We start from the raw sequence: 16,988 nt of genomic DNA, 5'->3' as shown, positions 1-16,988 counted from the left end.
ACTGCAACTTCTGCAACTCGGGTTCGAGCGATTCTCCTGCCTCCGCCTCCCCAGTAGCTGGAACTACAAGTGCACGCCACCATGCCTAGCTAGTTTTTGTATTTTTAATAGAGATGGGGTTTCACCATGTTGGCCAGACTGGTCTCGAACTCCTGACCTCGTGGTCCACCCGCCTTGGCCTCCCAAAGTGCTGGGATTACAGGCGTGAGCCACTGCGCCTGACCAACTTTTTGTGTGTTTTTTTTGATTCAGGGTCTTGCTCTGTTGCCCAGACTGGAGTGCGGTGGTGTGATCGTGGCTCACTGCCGTGTCCAACTCCTGGGCTCATGCAATCCTCCTTCCTTGGTTTCCCAAAGTGGATTACAGGCGTGAGCCACGGTGCCCGGCTGAGTAAACTTTAATGTATGCAAATTTAAAAAAATTAATCTTGGAGGTCAGTGGATCCCAGGATGGAATGCAGAATGCAACCAAAGAAACTAGCTACCTTACAAATGTATGCAACAACCTCACTGTAGGGGCTGGGGGAATAAGGTGCTGACCTAGAAATAAGGGAGTCTATAAGACTAAATGCAAAAGCAACTGCACATAAGCACCGCACTGGAGTTGAAAAAGTGGTGTCCCACAGGAGTATGGGTTAACAGTTCCAAAACCACTGCACATGTAGCTGGAACTGAACAATGAAGTAAACAGAGGATGGATGATGGGGGTCACTGTTGGAATGAAAAGTTACAGATAAGCAAGTGGGGTGGCTAGAATGATCCATGGGGTAATGGACTGGAGTTGGAAGCATCAGGATGAACTCATGTACGGCTTAACAGAGATTCAGTTGCTTACGTACTGGAACATTTATAAATGTCTGTATACACAGAATAGAATGCACACACACACATATCTCCTCATGTTATCAGCAGAGAAGACCTGGAAACAATTGTCCTCCCTGCCCCACACCCACTAGCAATAAGCACCCAGTGTAGTGTCCAGATCTTGGTTTCTTTTCCTTTCCTTTTCTTTTCTTTCTTTCTTTCTTTTTTTTTTTTTTTTTTGAGATGCAGTCTCTCTCTGTCACCCAGGCTGGAGTGCAGTGGTGGGATTTCAGCTTACTGCAACCTCCATCTCCCGGGTTCAAGCCATTCTCCTGCTCTGGGGCGGGGCATGGTGCCTCCTGAGTAGCTGGGATTACAGGCACCTGCCACCACGCCCGGCTGACTTTTTGCATTTTTTAGTAGAGGCAGGGTTTCACCGTGTTGGTCAGGCTGGTCTTGAACTCCTGACCTCAAATGATTTGCCTGCCTTGGCCTCCCAGAGTCCTGGGATTACAGGTGTGAGCCACTGTGACCGGCCCCTGCCCTCATTTTTTTTTTTTTAAAGAGTGACAGGGCTTTGCTCTGTTGCCCAGGATGCAGTGTAGTGGACTGGGCACTATCCTAGTTCACTGAAGCCTTGAACACCCTGGGACAAGTGATCTTCCCGCTTCAGCCTTCCAAGTAGCTGGAACTACAGGCACACACTACTACACCTGGCTAATTTTTAAAATTTTTTGGTAGAGATGGGGTCTCACTATGTTGCCCAGGCTGGTCTTGAACTCCTGGGCTCAAGTGATCTTCCCACCTTGGTGTCTCAAAGTATAGGAATTACAGGCATTAGGCACAATGCCCCACCCCAGATCTTGGTGTCTAATACCATTCTCCACTAAAATGAACCAGGGCTCCTTGGAGAAATGACTGATTCTGGGACGGGGCAGGAAATATACCAAATAATCCTGGAGCAGCTTGTAGTGCCAAAACGTAAAAAGTGCTAAAAACAAACATACACAATGATGGGGACACAAAGCCAATTGAAAGACTTCCTATGGATCTATCTATCTATCTATCTATCTATCTATCTATCAATCAATCATCAATCATCTACCGAGATCTCCTATTGTTCTGTTTCTCTGGAGAACCCTGACTAATATATAGGGGACTCTAGGCATGTGGTATTGGGAAACCGTCTGTGCTATCTTCACAGTCATTCTGTAAGCCTACAGCTCTTTTGTTTGTTTGTTGTTTGTTTATTTATTTATTTTGAGATGAATCTCACTCTGTTGCCCAGGCTGGAATTCAGTGACACAATCTTGGCTCACTGAAACCTCTGTCTCTCGAGTTCAAGCAATTCTCCTGCCTCAGTCTCCTGAGTAGCTGGGATTACAGGCACCTGTCACTACGCCTGGCTAATTTTTGTATTTTTGGTAGAGCCAGGGTTTCACCATGCTGGCTGGCTGATCTCAAACTCCTGACCTCAGGTGGTTCACCCACCTCAGCCTCCCAAAGTGCTGAGATTACAGGCATGAGCCGCTGTACCTGGCCTAAATCAGAAGATCTTATAGCTTGGGGCTGCTCTGACTGGCAAGAGTCAGAGGAGCTGGGCAGCAGGTGCCCCCTGTAGCAGGGGCACGGGTTCTGGACTCGCTGTAGTTTCAACCCTTCCCACTGTTCCTTCCCCAGCCCACTGCAGCCTCAATCTCACAGGCTTAAGGGATCCCCTGCTCCAGCTGCTGTCTGTTGGGAGGTGTGTGTGAGATTTGGGGGAGCTGGAAGCACTTCTTTTGCCAGCAGACACATTGCCCCGATTCAGACACTACACAGCCACTCCCAGTTCTCCAGCCACAGAGCCTGCCAGGCTGAGGCCTGGGGAGGTGGTGGGAGGCTGACCTGAGTGGGGTTCTGATTTCCCTCTTCCTCATGGCCATCACTACCCCTCAGCAATAATGTCTACCCCTGCAGCAGGGACAGACATCTTCTCAGGCAGCAATACCATCTGTACCAGCCGTGAGGGTGGTGGAAGGAAGGGTGGAAGTGTGGACCCTGGCTCCCAGAGAAGCCACTGAGCCTGGGGCAACTTATCCTTATCCCCAGTTCTGCCAGATTGGCAGAGGTGATTACCTAATTGAGGATTAAGGATTAATTGAGATCTGCCAGGAGAGTGGTGCTAAGGCCCCTGCAGCCAGCTCTAGCACCTCGGCATCCAGTCTCCAGAACGCATCTCCAGGCCGCCTGCCTGCTTTGCCCCAGGGCCATCTTGTTGGCAGGTGCCATGTGAGGACCAGGCACAGGCACTGGGAGTTCTCACCCCTTCGTGACGAGGAAGGACAGGGCTTGTTTGCTCCCACCAGGCAGGAGCTGCAGATGAGGACTGTGCCATAGCTAGAAAAGGCAGAGATCTGGCCTGGGCCTGTCCTGACCCTGAGGCGCCCTCCATAGTTGGCACGGTGGTTTCAGAGTCCCCGGGCCTGGGTGCAAGTCCCACCGCCCTTCATCCTGATTGTGTGCGGCTTTATGCCGGTCCTGTGTCCTCCTGGAGCGTCTGTGCAGGCAAAGGCCCTGGATTAACCTGGGGGTAATGGAAAGTCATGGCCAGGTCCTGAACAGGGGTGTGACAAAACACAAGTGGCATTTTAGGAAGAATAACCTGGCAGTGTGTGGGGATAGAGGGCAGTGAGGCCACGTGGTCTCTAGCAGATCACTTAGACTTGGTGCTATTGTTTATGTTATTTTTAGTTAAAAAAGTGTTTTTAGAGACATGGTTTTGTTCTGTTGCCCAGGCTGGAGTGCAGTGGTGCAATCATATAGTTCACTGCAGCCTCGACCTCCTGGGTTCGAGGGATCCTCCCACCTCAGCCTCCCAAGTAGCTGGGACTACAGGCATGCACCACCACACCTGGCTAATTTTTGCTTTATTTTTGTAGAGATGGGGTCTCGCTCTGTTGCCCAGGCTGGTTTCAAATTCCTGGACTCAAAGTGCTGGAGTTGCATTCATGAGCCACTTCACACGGCCCTCGTGCTATGGCCTTGATGTTTGTGTCCCTCCAAAATGCATGTTGAAACTCAATCCCCAGTGGAACAACAGTAAGGGGTGGGGCCTTCAGAAGATGATCGGACCACAAGGGCTCTGCCCTTATGGATAGGATTAGTGCCTTATAAAAGGGCTGGGGGTGGCGGTGGGGTGGGGGGAGTAGCCAGGCCCTCATGCCCTTCCTGCCTTTCTGCTACGTGAGGCATCCTCTGGAGGAAGCAGCTAAAGGCACCATCTTGGAAGCAGAGGCCTGGCCCTCTCCAGACACCCAACTGCCCGCACCTTGACCCTGGGCTTCCCAGCCTCCATAACTGTGAGCAATAAATTCACGCTGTTTATAAAATACCAGTCTAAGGTATGTTGTTATAGCAGCAGGAAGAGACAAGGGCACTCAGCCCGTCAATTTCTTCAATCTGGAAAATGGGGCCCTGAAGACTGGGGTATGCTATGGGTGTCCAGGGTGCTCCAGGGGGAAGATGCTGAGATGGAGTTAGGGAGGAAGGTAAAGGGGGAGGAAGCAGCACCGGGCAGGCAAGCCTCTGATTCCACGCCGATCTGTCTGCCTTGGCTGCCCCAAAGGGGAGCTCGGAGCAAAGACTGCCCATTAGAGGAGCCTCGCGTTAGGGAGAAATGTCCAGGTCCTGGTTCCCCACGCTGTGCTCAGTTAGTGGCTGGGGGCTCCCTGGAGGAGTGAGGTGTCAGCCCAAAAGCTGAGGTGTCTCCTGAAGGGGCCAGTGGCTGAGCCCTTCTGCTAACTCACCCACTCTATCCTCTAAGTTGAATTGCACGTTCTTGAGGGGAGCTCTGAGCAGTGTGCCCCCAAGGCTACTGCAGGAAAAGTGACATCAAGCTTGGGAAAAGTCTTTCTGCGGTACTTTCTCCACGCTCAAATGTCATCATGGAGCTAGCAGGAGCTGTTCTCGGGATACACGGCAGGAAATGTGGAGGCCAACACACGCCTGAGCTCGGGCCAAGAAGGCTCTGTTTACTGGCTAGGGATGTTTCCTGACGCTTGCTCTGGGCTGGGTCCAGGATCCAGAGAGGAAGAAGAGAGGGTCCCCATCTCCCTGGAGCTCACAATGGAAGGGATTTGTGATGCAAGAGGACAGTCCCGGTCCTTGATTTCGGGGGCCAAATACTGGAGCCTCCAGGATGAGCAAGTGAGAGGCAAAAGCCATCTCCCCAGGCTTGGAGATATTTTACTGTCAGAGAGACAGAGACAAGGCCAGGCAGCTTTATTGGAGAAGTGGTGGTGGGGGTGAAGGCAGGCAAGGGCGCTGCACACAGGTGGGATGGGGAGGAGAGGGGTGTCCCTGCTGGAGGCGATGGGCTTCAAAGAACATGCTGGTGGGCAGAGGCTGTGGTCCTTGAGTCCTGTCTGCTGCCTCCAGCTTCTGTACAGGCTCACCGAGACATCATTCGCACAAACTCTGCCAGGATGAAGCCAGGGTTTTGGGTCTGTTCTCTGGACTGCACTAGGAGTGAGGACCATCTGCAGGCCTTGGGGCAGGTGGGAGTGTGGTTGAGGGGAGGGTCTTCAAGGGCATCCTCTGGATCTGATAGGGAATAGGTCTCAGGGCCAGGAAGAGGGGGCTTTGTCTTATGGGGGAAAAAACAAACCCTTGTAATGGAACTTGTTTTCCTTTTTGCTTTGACAGGTAGGAAGCTCAGGAGCAACTTTGGGGCCTACTTATGGGAATGCATTTCCACATAGTAATTTTCCTTGGCTTCTATTATTATTTAATCATTTTTCCCCTTTATGGAAACGCAGCATAGAGGAAGAGCTGGGTTCTGGATCAGGCTGCCCAGATTCAAATCTTGGCTCCATCTACCTGCTTTTGCTTAGTGCCTAGGCTTTCCTGAGAATGGATTTTCTTTTCCTGCCTGTGGGGATAACAATTCCTTCCTCTCGGGTTCTGCATGATGATTAACTAGGAGAGGACATTGGTGTGCGTGGCACAGGGTCTGGTGCACAGTGGTGATGCTTGCTGTGCGGTTTCTTATCTGCTAGGAGCCTTCCAGGGCGTGTGTTGCTACGTGCGGCAGGGGGTACCTTCGAAGTCGACCAGGCCGTCACCATTGAGGTCCACGTCCTGGAGGATCTCCTCCACCTCCCGCTGGCTGAGGCGCTCCCCCAGCAGGGCCTTGAGGGCCGCCCGGAGCTCGCCCACGCTGATGCGGCCGTCCCCGTTGGTGTCGAACTGTGGCGGCGTTGGTCGTGGCGTCTGGTCACTGACAGTCATTCACACGCGCAGCCCCTCACTCACGGCAGACACGCAGCCCCGCCCGCCCTCAGCCCCAGTGGCCGCACCTCCCGGAAGGCGTCCCGCAGCTCCCGGACGCCGATCATGTCTGCAGTCTCTGCCAGCAGCTTGGGGCCCATCAGCTCCACGAAGTCTTCAAAGTCCACCTTCCCGCCACCTGGAGGTCCCGTCCATTACAGACCCAGGGCACCAGAGACCCCTGCCCTGCCCCTGGCTCTCCCTCCTCTGCCCTCTGCCTTTCCTTCGTGAATGGATCCTTTCCTCCCTCTGCATCTGAAGCCTGGGTCATCTACATTTCCCAATGGGAATCGCCCTCCAAACAAGGCACAGATTTGGCCAAAGGTGAAAGGAAAACCACGCTCAAAACTTCTTGGGCGGGGCGCGGTGGCTCACGCCTGTAATGCCAGCACTTTGGGAGGCTGAGGCAGGCGGATCGCCTGAGGTCAGGAGTTCCAGACCAGCCTGACCAGCATGGTGAAACCCTTGTCTCTACTAAAAATACAAAAATTAGCCGGGCGTGGTGGCGGGTGCCTGTAATCCCACCTACTCAGGAGGCTGAGGCAGGAGAATTGCTTGAACCCAGGAGGTGGAGGTTGCAGTGAGCCGAGATAGCGCCATTGTCACTCCTGAGCGACAGAGCAAGACCCCATCTCAAAAAAAAAAAAAAAAAAACAAAAAAACAAAAACAAGAAACCCAAAACAACAACAACAACAACAAAACCCCCCAAAAAACTTCTTGGAACTTTCCTTAATTTTCCTGAAGAGTTCGGTTGGGTTCAAGTCCTGGCTCCAAGGAACTTGCTGTGTGACCTTAGACAAGTCCCTTAACCATTCAGTTGCCTCATTTGCAGAATGGGAATCACAGTCCTTGCTGTGCCCACCTCCTAGAGGCGGGTGAGATTCTCCAGGGGCAGAGAGCTTGCCTTGAGAATGACCAAGGTCATGGGCTCTGGGGACAGCCTGTGCAGTCACCTCTGTATCTGGGTTTGGCTTCCTGGGCCCAGCCAGGGCATCTGGAGGACTGGGGATGGGGACAGGCCCGAGGCACATACTGATTTGTTGTGAGATCTCGATGAGCTCCATCTCGGTGGGCATGTAGCCCAGGGTCCGCATGCAGGCACCCAGCTCCCGGCAGCCGATGTAGCCGTCCCGGTCTCTGTCAAACTCCTGGAAGGCGACCTGCAGCTCTGCCAGGCAGGGTGGGGTCAGTCCTTCCCCCATATCCCCCTGATCCTGGCCTGGACCCACCTACCCTTCTCCCTTGGTCTAATCATCCCTCCTTCTGAACATCAGATTCTCTTTGCTGCCTCAGGGCCTTTGAACATGCTGTTCCTGTTATTTGTTCTTTCAGCAAGTATTTGAAGAGTATCTACTATGTGCCAAGCTCTGCTCTAGGCACTGGGGATATAGCAGTGAAGTTTTTCAAAAAGAAAGAAAGAAAGTGGGGGAAACAAATCACGACCGCTTGGAGATGTGGTCTTTTGTCACCTACTAAAGGAAGACATCCCTTTACATGTGGCCTCCCCAGCCCGTTTTTTCCTTTCCTGGAAAGCACGTTCACAATTTATACTTGTAGCCGACTAACTGACGTTGGTCTCCAGAGGGCACAGGCCATATCTGCCTAGCCGGCCATGTTTCCCAGTGCTTAGCCAGGGCCAGGCTCACAGTGGGCACCCAGGAAGTGTCAGCTGAATGAGAAAATATAAAAGGGGCCCTGTCACCTGCCTGGTGAGTGAGACCAAGAAATGACAGCTGGGTGGGGGTCTGTCATCCCCTCCCTGCTCAGTCTTGTCCCCATTTCCCTGAACCAGTGCCCTGCAGCCTTCTTGCTCCTACCTCCTCCTGGAAACACTGAGGCCCCCACCCGATGCCCCCCCAACCCTGTGTCCCCACCCTATGCCCCCCATGCCCACCTCCCCTCCAGGGAACCAGTTCCTTCTCCAACCCTTTACCTTCAATCTCCTCGGGCCGCAGCTCCCGGTCCTGAAGGGCACAGAGGGGTTAGGAATTCCCCGCTCCTCCTGATGGCTGTGCCCTTCCTCCTTGCTTCTCAGGGCTCCCCACCCAGCCCCACACTGCAACACGCATACGCAGGGCCTGTGTCTGTCTGACTGCTCAGCTCTGGTTCCCACCCAGTCCTGCTCACTGGCCTGGGCGACCGGGTGCCCCCTTCCCTGCTTCTGGCCTAGGTCACTCCTCGGGCCGTCCCCACCTACTCTGTCACCCTCTTCTGGGGCAGGGTGCTCCCTTTGCTGGTGGTGGATCTGGGGTTTGGGCAGAACCTCAGACTTGGTCCCACCAGCCTCAATGTCACTGTTGATTTCTTCCGTTTCTGGGGTCATTGCACTCTCCTCTCTCTGCACCCCCACCCCAGATCTGTGTGCCTTTGCTCTGATGTCCCCACTCAATCCTCTTCCCCCCAGCTCCAGGATAGGCAAAGCGAGGGGCAAGGGCAGGTGGGCTGGCAGGTGAGGGGCAAGGGCAGGCGGGCTGGCGGGACAGGGGTAAGGGCAGGCAGGCTGGCGGGCGGGTGGCCGTACATACGAGTTGGGTGGCGGCAATGCTGGGCCGCAGGAAGATGCAGGCAGGCCCCACCAGGCTGTTGAGCACTGAGTAGCCCTGGATGCCTGGCCTGGGGGCCCCCTGCTCCTTGGGGCTGGAGCTGGGGCTGGGGCAGGAGCCCCTTGGTGGGGAGCCGAGCCACTGCCAGGGGTCCTGCAGCAGAGCCGGCCATGAGCTGGGGCAGTGGCCACCGAGCTCCAGGCCTGATGGCCCTCCCCACTCCTCTCACCAGCTGCTCCTGCCTTTGGAGCCCAGCACGGGACAGTAGGGAAGGGTCTGGGGGGTAGAGAGAGGACCCTCACCCATGAGCACTTTAGGCAGAAAGGGTCCATCCTCTAACTGTTCTATTGGGCAAACTGAGGACCAGAAAAGGCAAGAGACTTGGCCAAGGCCACTGAGAGAGCCAGCGGCAGAAAGGGACCTTGTGCCCAGCTCTGTCTCCTAGATGGAGGCTGGCTAGCAGAGAGCGGGGACCTGCAGCCAGGGTGGGGCAGCTGGATGGGCAGCTGGGGGATCTGGTGAGCCTGGCAGGGAAGACCCAGCGGTCTGTGGGAGCCAAGATCAGGGTGGCCAGAGGCTGTGACTTCCAGGAAAAAAAATCTCCACCTGGGGCAGTGGGCAGCCCCCAACCCCGCCCGGCCCTCACAGGGCTCTGCCCATCCCATCTGACCCTCAAGGTCCATTCCAGCCTCCTGGCCTGGGCTCTCCCCTGACCCTCCTACCTTAGGGCCCCGGCGCCGGGGCCTCTTGGCACAGTTCCCCATGGGCCCTGAACCATGCCAGGCCTGGAACCCCGGGGGTGGCCCAGGCTGGGCTTCAGCGGATGCTGCTGCCCGCGGACTCCTGCCAGCCCCCAGCTGCTCCCGGTGAGAGCCTGGGAGTACTGCCGGGGATTTTCCCGGGGTTTTGTGGGGAAGATCGGGGGCGGGTGGGCAGGCGGGGGACCTGGGCCCGGGGCTTGGGTCCTAATCCGGGATTATCTTTGAACGTCTCCGCTGCTGAGGGGGGCCACTTGGGCCCAAGGCCCCCTGGAGAGCACAGACGCCCCAGACTGTGTCCTGAGGGTCTTCCAGACACCCCTTCTCCAGCACCCTCCCCCAAGCCCTGCCTCTAATCTCTCCCAATCAGGGGAGGTTTAATGTCTTCAGAAGCAGGGCTGGGTCCCAGGAGGAGGAAGGCAGGCGCACAGTGTGCCAGGGTGGGCTGTGCCCTCCGAATGGCACAGATGCCAGTTAGTATGGACACGCAGGCCCTCCCACACTGCCTCTCGGAAAGAGGAAGCCACTTGGCCCAGCCCAGGAAGCCCCTGCCTCTCTCTGCCAGGACCCCAGCTGGGCCCTGGGCTCCTCACCTGGGGGGGGGCCAACTTGCTTGCCCTTGGCACTCCCTGCCTGGACTGGTGCCCCGCCCTTGGATGAGGAGCAGAAGGGAACCGCCTTGGTGTTTGGGCAGTGGCAGGGCTCGGCGAGGGCGGAGATTGGGAAGGGAAGCTACCCCAGCCCTGATGACCTGAGAGACTCCCCCACTGGCCTCGGCCTCTGGGTCCCCTCCCTGGACTGAGTCCCGGGTCTGTCCTCTGGGGTCCCCGGTTGGGGTGTGGGGTCCCTGCTGTTCGCTCCTGGTCCCCTCACACCCCTGCCGCATTACCTGCCCGTAGGCTGCCTGCACCTGGGCCTCGAGCTCCCGGAGGAGCGCTCGTCGCTGGGTGGCTGGTGGGCTGGCAGGGGCCTGGCTGGTTCCTGGAGTGCCCTCAGAGGGGTTGGGGTCCCCCGTTGGGAGGCTGCCCTCTGCTGGGTCCTGGGGCTGGGCCATGGAGATGAGGGCTTGGTACTTCCTCCTGGCTGAGGGACGCTGCTCCCCTCCGGCCTCCCCAGTCCTGCGGGAGAGTGGCCTTGTGGGCAGCTGCAGGTGTGGCCCAGGTCCCTGCTGCTCTTCTTTCTGTCCCTTCCTCCATAAACTGGGAGAGCCCCATGTTCCCAGAGTCTCCCAGAGTCTCATATCCTCCCTAGATCCCCGTGGCCTCTCGTGCGGCCCTGTCAGCCTGGTGAACCCCTCATGCTGGTCACAGACTGTGCCCGGGGCTCCACCTGATCACTCTTGCGGCCCCGGTGGCTGGCCCTCCCGCTTGCCTGTGGCTTCCTCCCCGCAGCCTTCTGCCTCCATCTCTGGCTCACGGGTCCCCTGCTGCCCCACACACCCTCCTTGCTCACTTTCCATCTCACCCCTGCCCCTCTCTGCCCCCTGTGTCTCTGTGCCTGTTTTGCCTGCAGCCCCGTCTCCATCCCCTCTGACCCGCCACCATCTCTCTCAGTCTGGGTCCAGTGGTGTCTCTGCCGTCTCTGACCCACTCAGCCCATCTCTCAAATGGCTCCTTCCCTCTGTTGCTGCAAGCCCTTTCTTGCATTGGTCCGTCTTTCTGTCTGTCCTTCCTTGTTCTTCCTATTCTCCCCGCCATCCTGCTCCCAGGAGAGCTCCCAAATTCTGGAAAGGCCTTCCCCACCTCCCCAGCCCAGAGCCCCAGGGTCCCTCTGTGCTGCCCACCTCCCTGCCTCCCTCCCTCCTCCCCAGTGTCCCTCTGTGCTAGCCCCTCTCTCCTCCCCAGGGTCTCCCTGCACTGCCAACCCTCCTCCCTCCTTCCCAGGTTCCCTCTGTACTGCACCCTGCCTCCCTCCCTCCTCCCCAGGGTCCCTCTGCATTGCCCACCTCCCTGCGTCCTGCCAGGACCTCCACCTAGTCCTGCTGACCTTCAACCTCTTGCTTCTCAAGGAAAACAGGTGGAGGTGAGCCGGGCAGCCCCTGCTGGCCTCTTAGGCTTCCTTGCCATGCCCCCAGCCCACTCCCCACCCAGCTGCCCACTCTTCAACTCCCAGAATGAGGTCATCATCCTGCCCCAGTTCCATTCCAGGTCCCTCATGATTTATTCACCTGCCCCCCACACTGGCCTTTGTCCAAGGGAACCAGATCCCACTAGGTGCTGCCACCTGAGCTGGTGGCTCTGGCCTCTCTCAGCCACACACGGCCATCCATTCATGTATTCCCTCAGCAAACAGCTGATGCTGGCTGGGCCAGCTCCTGGGGCTATGTGACAGACCCCATCTGTGTAGAGAAGCCCACTCTCAGGCATGTCTAACCAGGAAAAGAGCCACCAGACATTCTCCAAGTGCTTGGGGTCATTGGCCCAGGCATCAGGGAGGCTTCATGGAGGAGGTGAGGGGATAAGGCAACGCTGCAGGCATTGCCTATTAATGTTTAACCTGTGCCTGGCCCTGGGTGAGAGCCAGGGTCCCTGGCAGGGATCAGCCTTGAACGTGGAGTGCCCCAGGAGCTGGAACCTGGCAGGTGTGTTGGATGGAGGCTCTTGGGAGGGAGGAAGGGGTTAGGGGCCTCTGGAGAGGATATGGGTGGCAAGAAGTCAGAGAAAATTTTAGAGAGGCTGAATCTGCAGCAAACATTTGTCCAGCACCTGTTCTGTACCTTCCTGGGTGTGGGAACCAGTCCCTGCTTCCTGGAACATTTCACCTGCTGGGAGATGCACATTCAGCAAACCAGAATGACAATGGCCAGGGAAGCGCAGGAAGGGCCAAAGTTGTCAGGAGGGAGGCCTTGGCCGGGTGTAGTGGCTCACACCTGTAATCCCAGCACCTTGGGAGGCCAAGGCAGGCGGATCAGTTGAGGTCAGCCTGGCCAACATGGCAAAACCCCGTCTCTACTAAAAATACAAAAATTAGCTGGCGCGGTGGCACATGCCTGTAATACCAGCTACTTGGGAGGCTGAGGCATGAGAATCACTTGAACCTGGGAGGCAGAGGTTGCATTGAGCAGAGGTCGTGCCACTGCACTCCAGCCTGGGTGACAGACTGAGACTCTGTCTCGGAAGGAAGGAAGGAAGAAAGGAAGGAAGGAAGGAAGGAAAGAGAAAGAAAGAGAAAGAGAGAAAGAAAGAGAGAAAGGAAAAAAAAGAGGGAGGCCTTGCTTGATGGGAGTTGAGGAACTGACATGCTAACCAGGAGCAGAGGATGATGGGAATGGCTGAGCAAAGGGAGGGGGTGGCCTCACAGACAGAGGAAAGCCTCCACATCTGAGGGCAGGCTGGGGTTGAGAGGTGAGTGGAAAGGCTGGTTGTGATCATTCCCATTGCCTCAACCTTCAATGTCCTTCAGTCCCACCTCTGCACACAGAGAGCAGGAGCAGCCTGGTCTCCCAGGTGGTAACATCTCTGGAAACATTCCTCGGAGACAGGAATTCTCCTCTGCAAGACCGTAGAAAGGGCTGGCAGGCCTGGGTTCCCCCATGCACACACTGTGTCACCCTGGGAAAGGTATGTCACCTCTTTGAGCCTCAGTTTTCTCATCTGAAAAGTGGAGGTTGACCTAGCATCTGTCTCCCAGTGCCACTGTGGAAATTAGATGACAGGACCTGGCAGGTTCCTGGCACATAGGAAGGTGCAGAATGTGGTGGGCACCACACATGATGAATGATTCCATGTCTAAAGAACCATCTTTGAAAGGGGAAACTGGTGAGAAATGTATGTCCCAAAGTATAATCCAAAACAGTGGGGTCTGTAACCGCTCACAGTATAGGGGGTAAAAGAGTTTTCTCTCAGGGAGCAAAGGCCTTGTGTCTTCTTTTTTTTTTTTTTTTTTTTTTTTTTTTTTTGAGCCGGAGTCTGGCTCTGTCGCCCGGGCTGGAGTGCAGTGGCCGGATCTCAGCTCACTGCAAGCTCCGCCTCCCGGATTTACGCCTTTCTCCTGCCTCAGCCTCCCGAGTAGCTGGGACTACAGGCGCCCGCCACCTCGCCCGGCTAGTTTTTTGTATTTTTTTAGTAGAGACGGGGTTTCGCCGTGTTAGCCAGGATGGTCTCGATCTCCTGACCTCGCGATCCGCCCGTCTCGGCCTCCCAAAGTGCTGGGATTACAGGCTTGAGCCACCGCGCCCGGCCGGCCTTGTGTCTTCTAAGTGGAGGAGAAAGCCTGGCTTGGAGATCCCCCTGGCTTGTGTTCAATCAGCAGCATCGTGGAGCACTCAGCTTGGTGCCCTCTACTTGCCCAGCCTGACTTAGCTAAGCTGGGGTCCTGGCTCCAGTGTCCAGGATGGGTGGATCAGGGACTTGACTAATGGGTAGACAGAGGGAAGGATGGGTAGAAGGATGGTTGGTTGGGTAAAATGGGTGGTTGGATGGATGGGTGGATAATTTGATGAACTGGTGTTTAAATGGACAGATGGAAGGAAAGATGAATGGATGGACAGGAGGACAGATAGTTGGGTTAGTAGGTGAGAAGTTGGATGGATGGACAGGTGAGTGGCTGGCTGGCTGGAAGGATGGGTAGGTGATCTGATGGGCTGGTGGTGCAATGGTTGGTAAATGGATGGGTGGATGATTGCATAGATAGTTGGTTAGGTAGATGGTTGGATAGATGGAGGGATGAATGGAAGATGGATGGATAGGCAGGTGGCCAGTGATTGTATGGGTAAATGGGTAGTTGGATGAATAGGTGGATAAATGGATAGGTGAATGTCTTGATGGACTGGCTATTGAATGTTTGATTGATGGGTGGATGGATGATTGGGTAGATGAGGGTTTAGATGGATAGATAGATGGAAGTGAATAGATGGCTGGGAGGATAGACTGCTGGTGAAGGTCGTCTGTGTGTGTGTGTGTGTGTGTGTGTGTTTTGAGACAGGATCTCACTCTGTCACCCAGGCTGGAGTGCAGTGGCACAATCATGGCTCGTGGCTTACTACAACCTTGACCTCCTGGGCTCAAGCAATCTTTCTCTCAGCCTTCTGAGTAGCTGGCACTATAGGCATGTGGTACCATGCCCAGCCATCTTTTTTTAATTTATTGCAAAGTTGACATCTTGTTATACTTCCTAGGCTAGTCTTGAATTCCTGGCCTAGAGCAATCCTCCTGCCTTGGTCTCCCAAAGTATTGAGATTACAGGCATGAGCCAAGGCTCCCGACAAAGGTCCCATATTCTTCATTAAAAGAGTTCATTAGTGTGCAGACTATATTCTGCCTATTTTGGTGTCTCCCGTGGTGTCTAACCCATTCATTGCCTGGCATATACTAATCAATGCATGAATGAAGACTTGTGTCTATCTATCTCCCTCCATACTTTACTGTGATTCCTCTAATGGCAAAGATGATGGTTCCTTCTCCCCTGTTTTTCCCACAAGTCGAACCTAGAACTTGGTACTTGGTAAGCACTCCAAATAGAACCATGTTGAGAATCTACTTTGTAACCATCAGGTAAAGTAAAAAAGACAGACACCGACCACAGTGGGTAAGGATGTGGAGAAGTTGGAACCCTCAGTCTCTGCTGATGGGATTGTAAAATGGTGCGGCCACTTTGGAAAGGAATTTGGCAGTTCCTCAAAATGAGTTATCACAGGACCCAGCAATTCCACTCCTAGGTATATATATAGTCAAGGGAACCAAAAACATAAGTTTGGGGCCAGGCAAACATAAGTTTGGCTCATGCCTGTGATCCCAGCACTTTGGGAGGCAAAGGCAGGAGGATCACTTGAGGCCAGGAGTTCAATGCCAGCTTGGGCAATAAAGCAAGACCCCATCTTTACAATAAATATAAAAATTAGCCAGGCACAGTGATGATTGCCTATAGTCCCAGCCACTCAGGAGCTGTACTCCAGCCTGAGTGACAGAGCAAGACCCTATCTCTAAAACAAAACAAAACAGAGCAAAACAAAACAAAAAAAAAAGCAAACTCCTATAAGTTCACACAAAAACTTCTACAGAAATGTTCCTAAAAGCATTATTCATAGTAGACCAAAAAGTGAAACAACCTAAAAGTCCATCAACTATGAATGAGTAAAGGCCAGGCACGGTGGCTCACGCCTGTGATCCCAACACTTTGGGAGACCGAGGCAGGTGGATAGCCTGAGGTCGGGGGTTCCAGACCAGCCTGACCAATATCATGAAACCCCATCTCTACTAAAAATACAAAAATTAGCTGGACGTGGTGGTGCACACCTGTAGTCCCAGCTACTCGGGAGGCTGAAGCAGGAGAATTGCTTGAACCCAGGAGGCAGAGGTTGCAGTGAGCCGACATTGCACCACCACACTCCAGCCTAGGAGTCAGAGACTCCATCTCAAAAAACAAACAAACAAACAAAAAAAGCAAAAAAACCCCACAAAACTCCAAAAAACAAACTATGAATGAGTAAACAAGGGTGGTCTATCACTATAATGGAATATTACTTGGCCATAAAAAGAAATGAAGTGCTGACACATTCTACAGCATAGATGAACCTTGAAAACATTATGCTAAGTGACAAACAGACACAAGAGGACAAATACTGTGTGATTCCATTTATGTGAAATGTCCAGCATAGGCAAATCCATAGTGACAGAAAGTAGATTAGTGGTTGCCAGGGGCTGGGGGGAGGAGGAAAGAGGAGTGACTGCTAATGGGCATGGGGTGTCTTTTCGGCATGATGAACGTGTTCTGGAATTAGATAGGGTGATGATTGCACAACACTGAATATATGGAAAACTACAGAATGCAGGCTTTGCAAGGGTGAATCTTATGTAACAATAAAGCTGTTTAGGCTGGATGCAGTGGTTTACAGCTGTAATCCCAGCACTTTGGAAGGCCAGGGTGGGTGGATCGTTTGAGCTCAGGAGTTCAAGACCAGCCTGGGCAACATGGTGAAACCCCGTCTCTACTAAAAATACAAAAATTAGCTGGGCATGCATGGTAGCATGTGCCTGTAGCTCCAGCTACTCGGGAGGCTGAGGTGGGAGGATCGCTTGAGCCCAGGAGATCGAGGCTGCAGTGATCCAAGATCGTGCCACAGAACTCCAGCCTGGGTGACAATGCAAGACCTGGTCTCAAAACAAAACAAAATCTGTTTATATATACTTTAAAACCCACCAAAAAAGTGCTGATGTGTACATGCTGTGGAGTTGGGGGAAGGACTGGGAAGAGCTGTGCTTCTGGGAGGAAGAGGAGGCAGCCCCAGGGTAGCCACGGAGCTAGACCACAGGGAAGGCCCATGGAGCCAGAGGGCTGTGGGTAAAAGCAGCCACCCGGAACACCACAGCACCCTGGCGGCAAGCCATCTGGAGGTTCAGCCCATCTGGTGGCGGGAGACGGGCAGCCCGCTGGACAACAAGGGGTCCTCTCGTTCTCTCAGGTCTGTGATGCTTCTGCACAAAGGAGGAGCGGGTGCTCCAGGCCAGAGCAGGTTCCTCTGAGCCTTGGTCTCCTCATCTGTATAATGGGAAGAGGACTCCCTCCCTCCCAGGTTGCGTGGAGATGAAATGAGATAATTTTCTATGAAAGCTCTTTGTAAGCTGCTACATGCTGG

General features: G+C 54.4%; 1 protein-coding gene across 3 annotated transcripts; it reads right to left on the bottom strand.

Annotated features, from left to right (window-relative positions):
* Positions 1-5,008: 5,008 nt before the first annotated feature.
* CABP2 (calcium binding protein 2) lies at positions 5,009-9,542 on the bottom strand. Of its 3 annotated transcripts, none has more exons than XM_007964602.3 (7): positions 9,380-9,542; positions 8,636-8,810; positions 8,048-8,078; positions 7,148-7,282; positions 6,143-6,252; positions 5,885-6,032; positions 5,009-5,261 (listed from the first exon to the last, which is right to left on the bottom strand). In XM_007964602.3, the coding sequence occupies exons 1-7, from the start codon at positions 9,433-9,435 to the stop codon at positions 5,236-5,238; spliced, it is 681 nt and encodes a 226-aa protein (XP_007962793.2). In that variant the 5' UTR covers positions 9,436-9,542; the 3' UTR covers positions 5,009-5,235. The 3 variants fall into 3 exon arrangements, with proteins under 3 accessions (XP_007962793.2, XP_037853518.1, XP_072878816.1); XM_037997590.2 differs by having other exon boundaries at positions 8,640-8,810; XM_073022715.1 differs by lacking the exons at positions 8,048-8,078; positions 8,636-8,810; positions 9,380-9,542 and having other exon boundaries at positions 5,236-5,261; positions 7,118-7,478.
* Positions 9,543-16,988: the final 7,446 nt, after the last annotated feature.

The sequence above is a fragment of the Chlorocebus sabaeus genome, chromosome 1 (genome assembly GCF_047675955.1).
Source record: "Chlorocebus sabaeus isolate Y175 chromosome 1, mChlSab1.0.hap1, whole genome shotgun sequence".
Lineage (NCBI taxonomy): Eukaryota > Metazoa > Chordata > Mammalia > Primates > Cercopithecidae > Chlorocebus > Chlorocebus sabaeus.
Note: the sequence above shows the minus strand (reverse complement) of the source record. Positions and strands in the feature narration are given on the sequence as shown.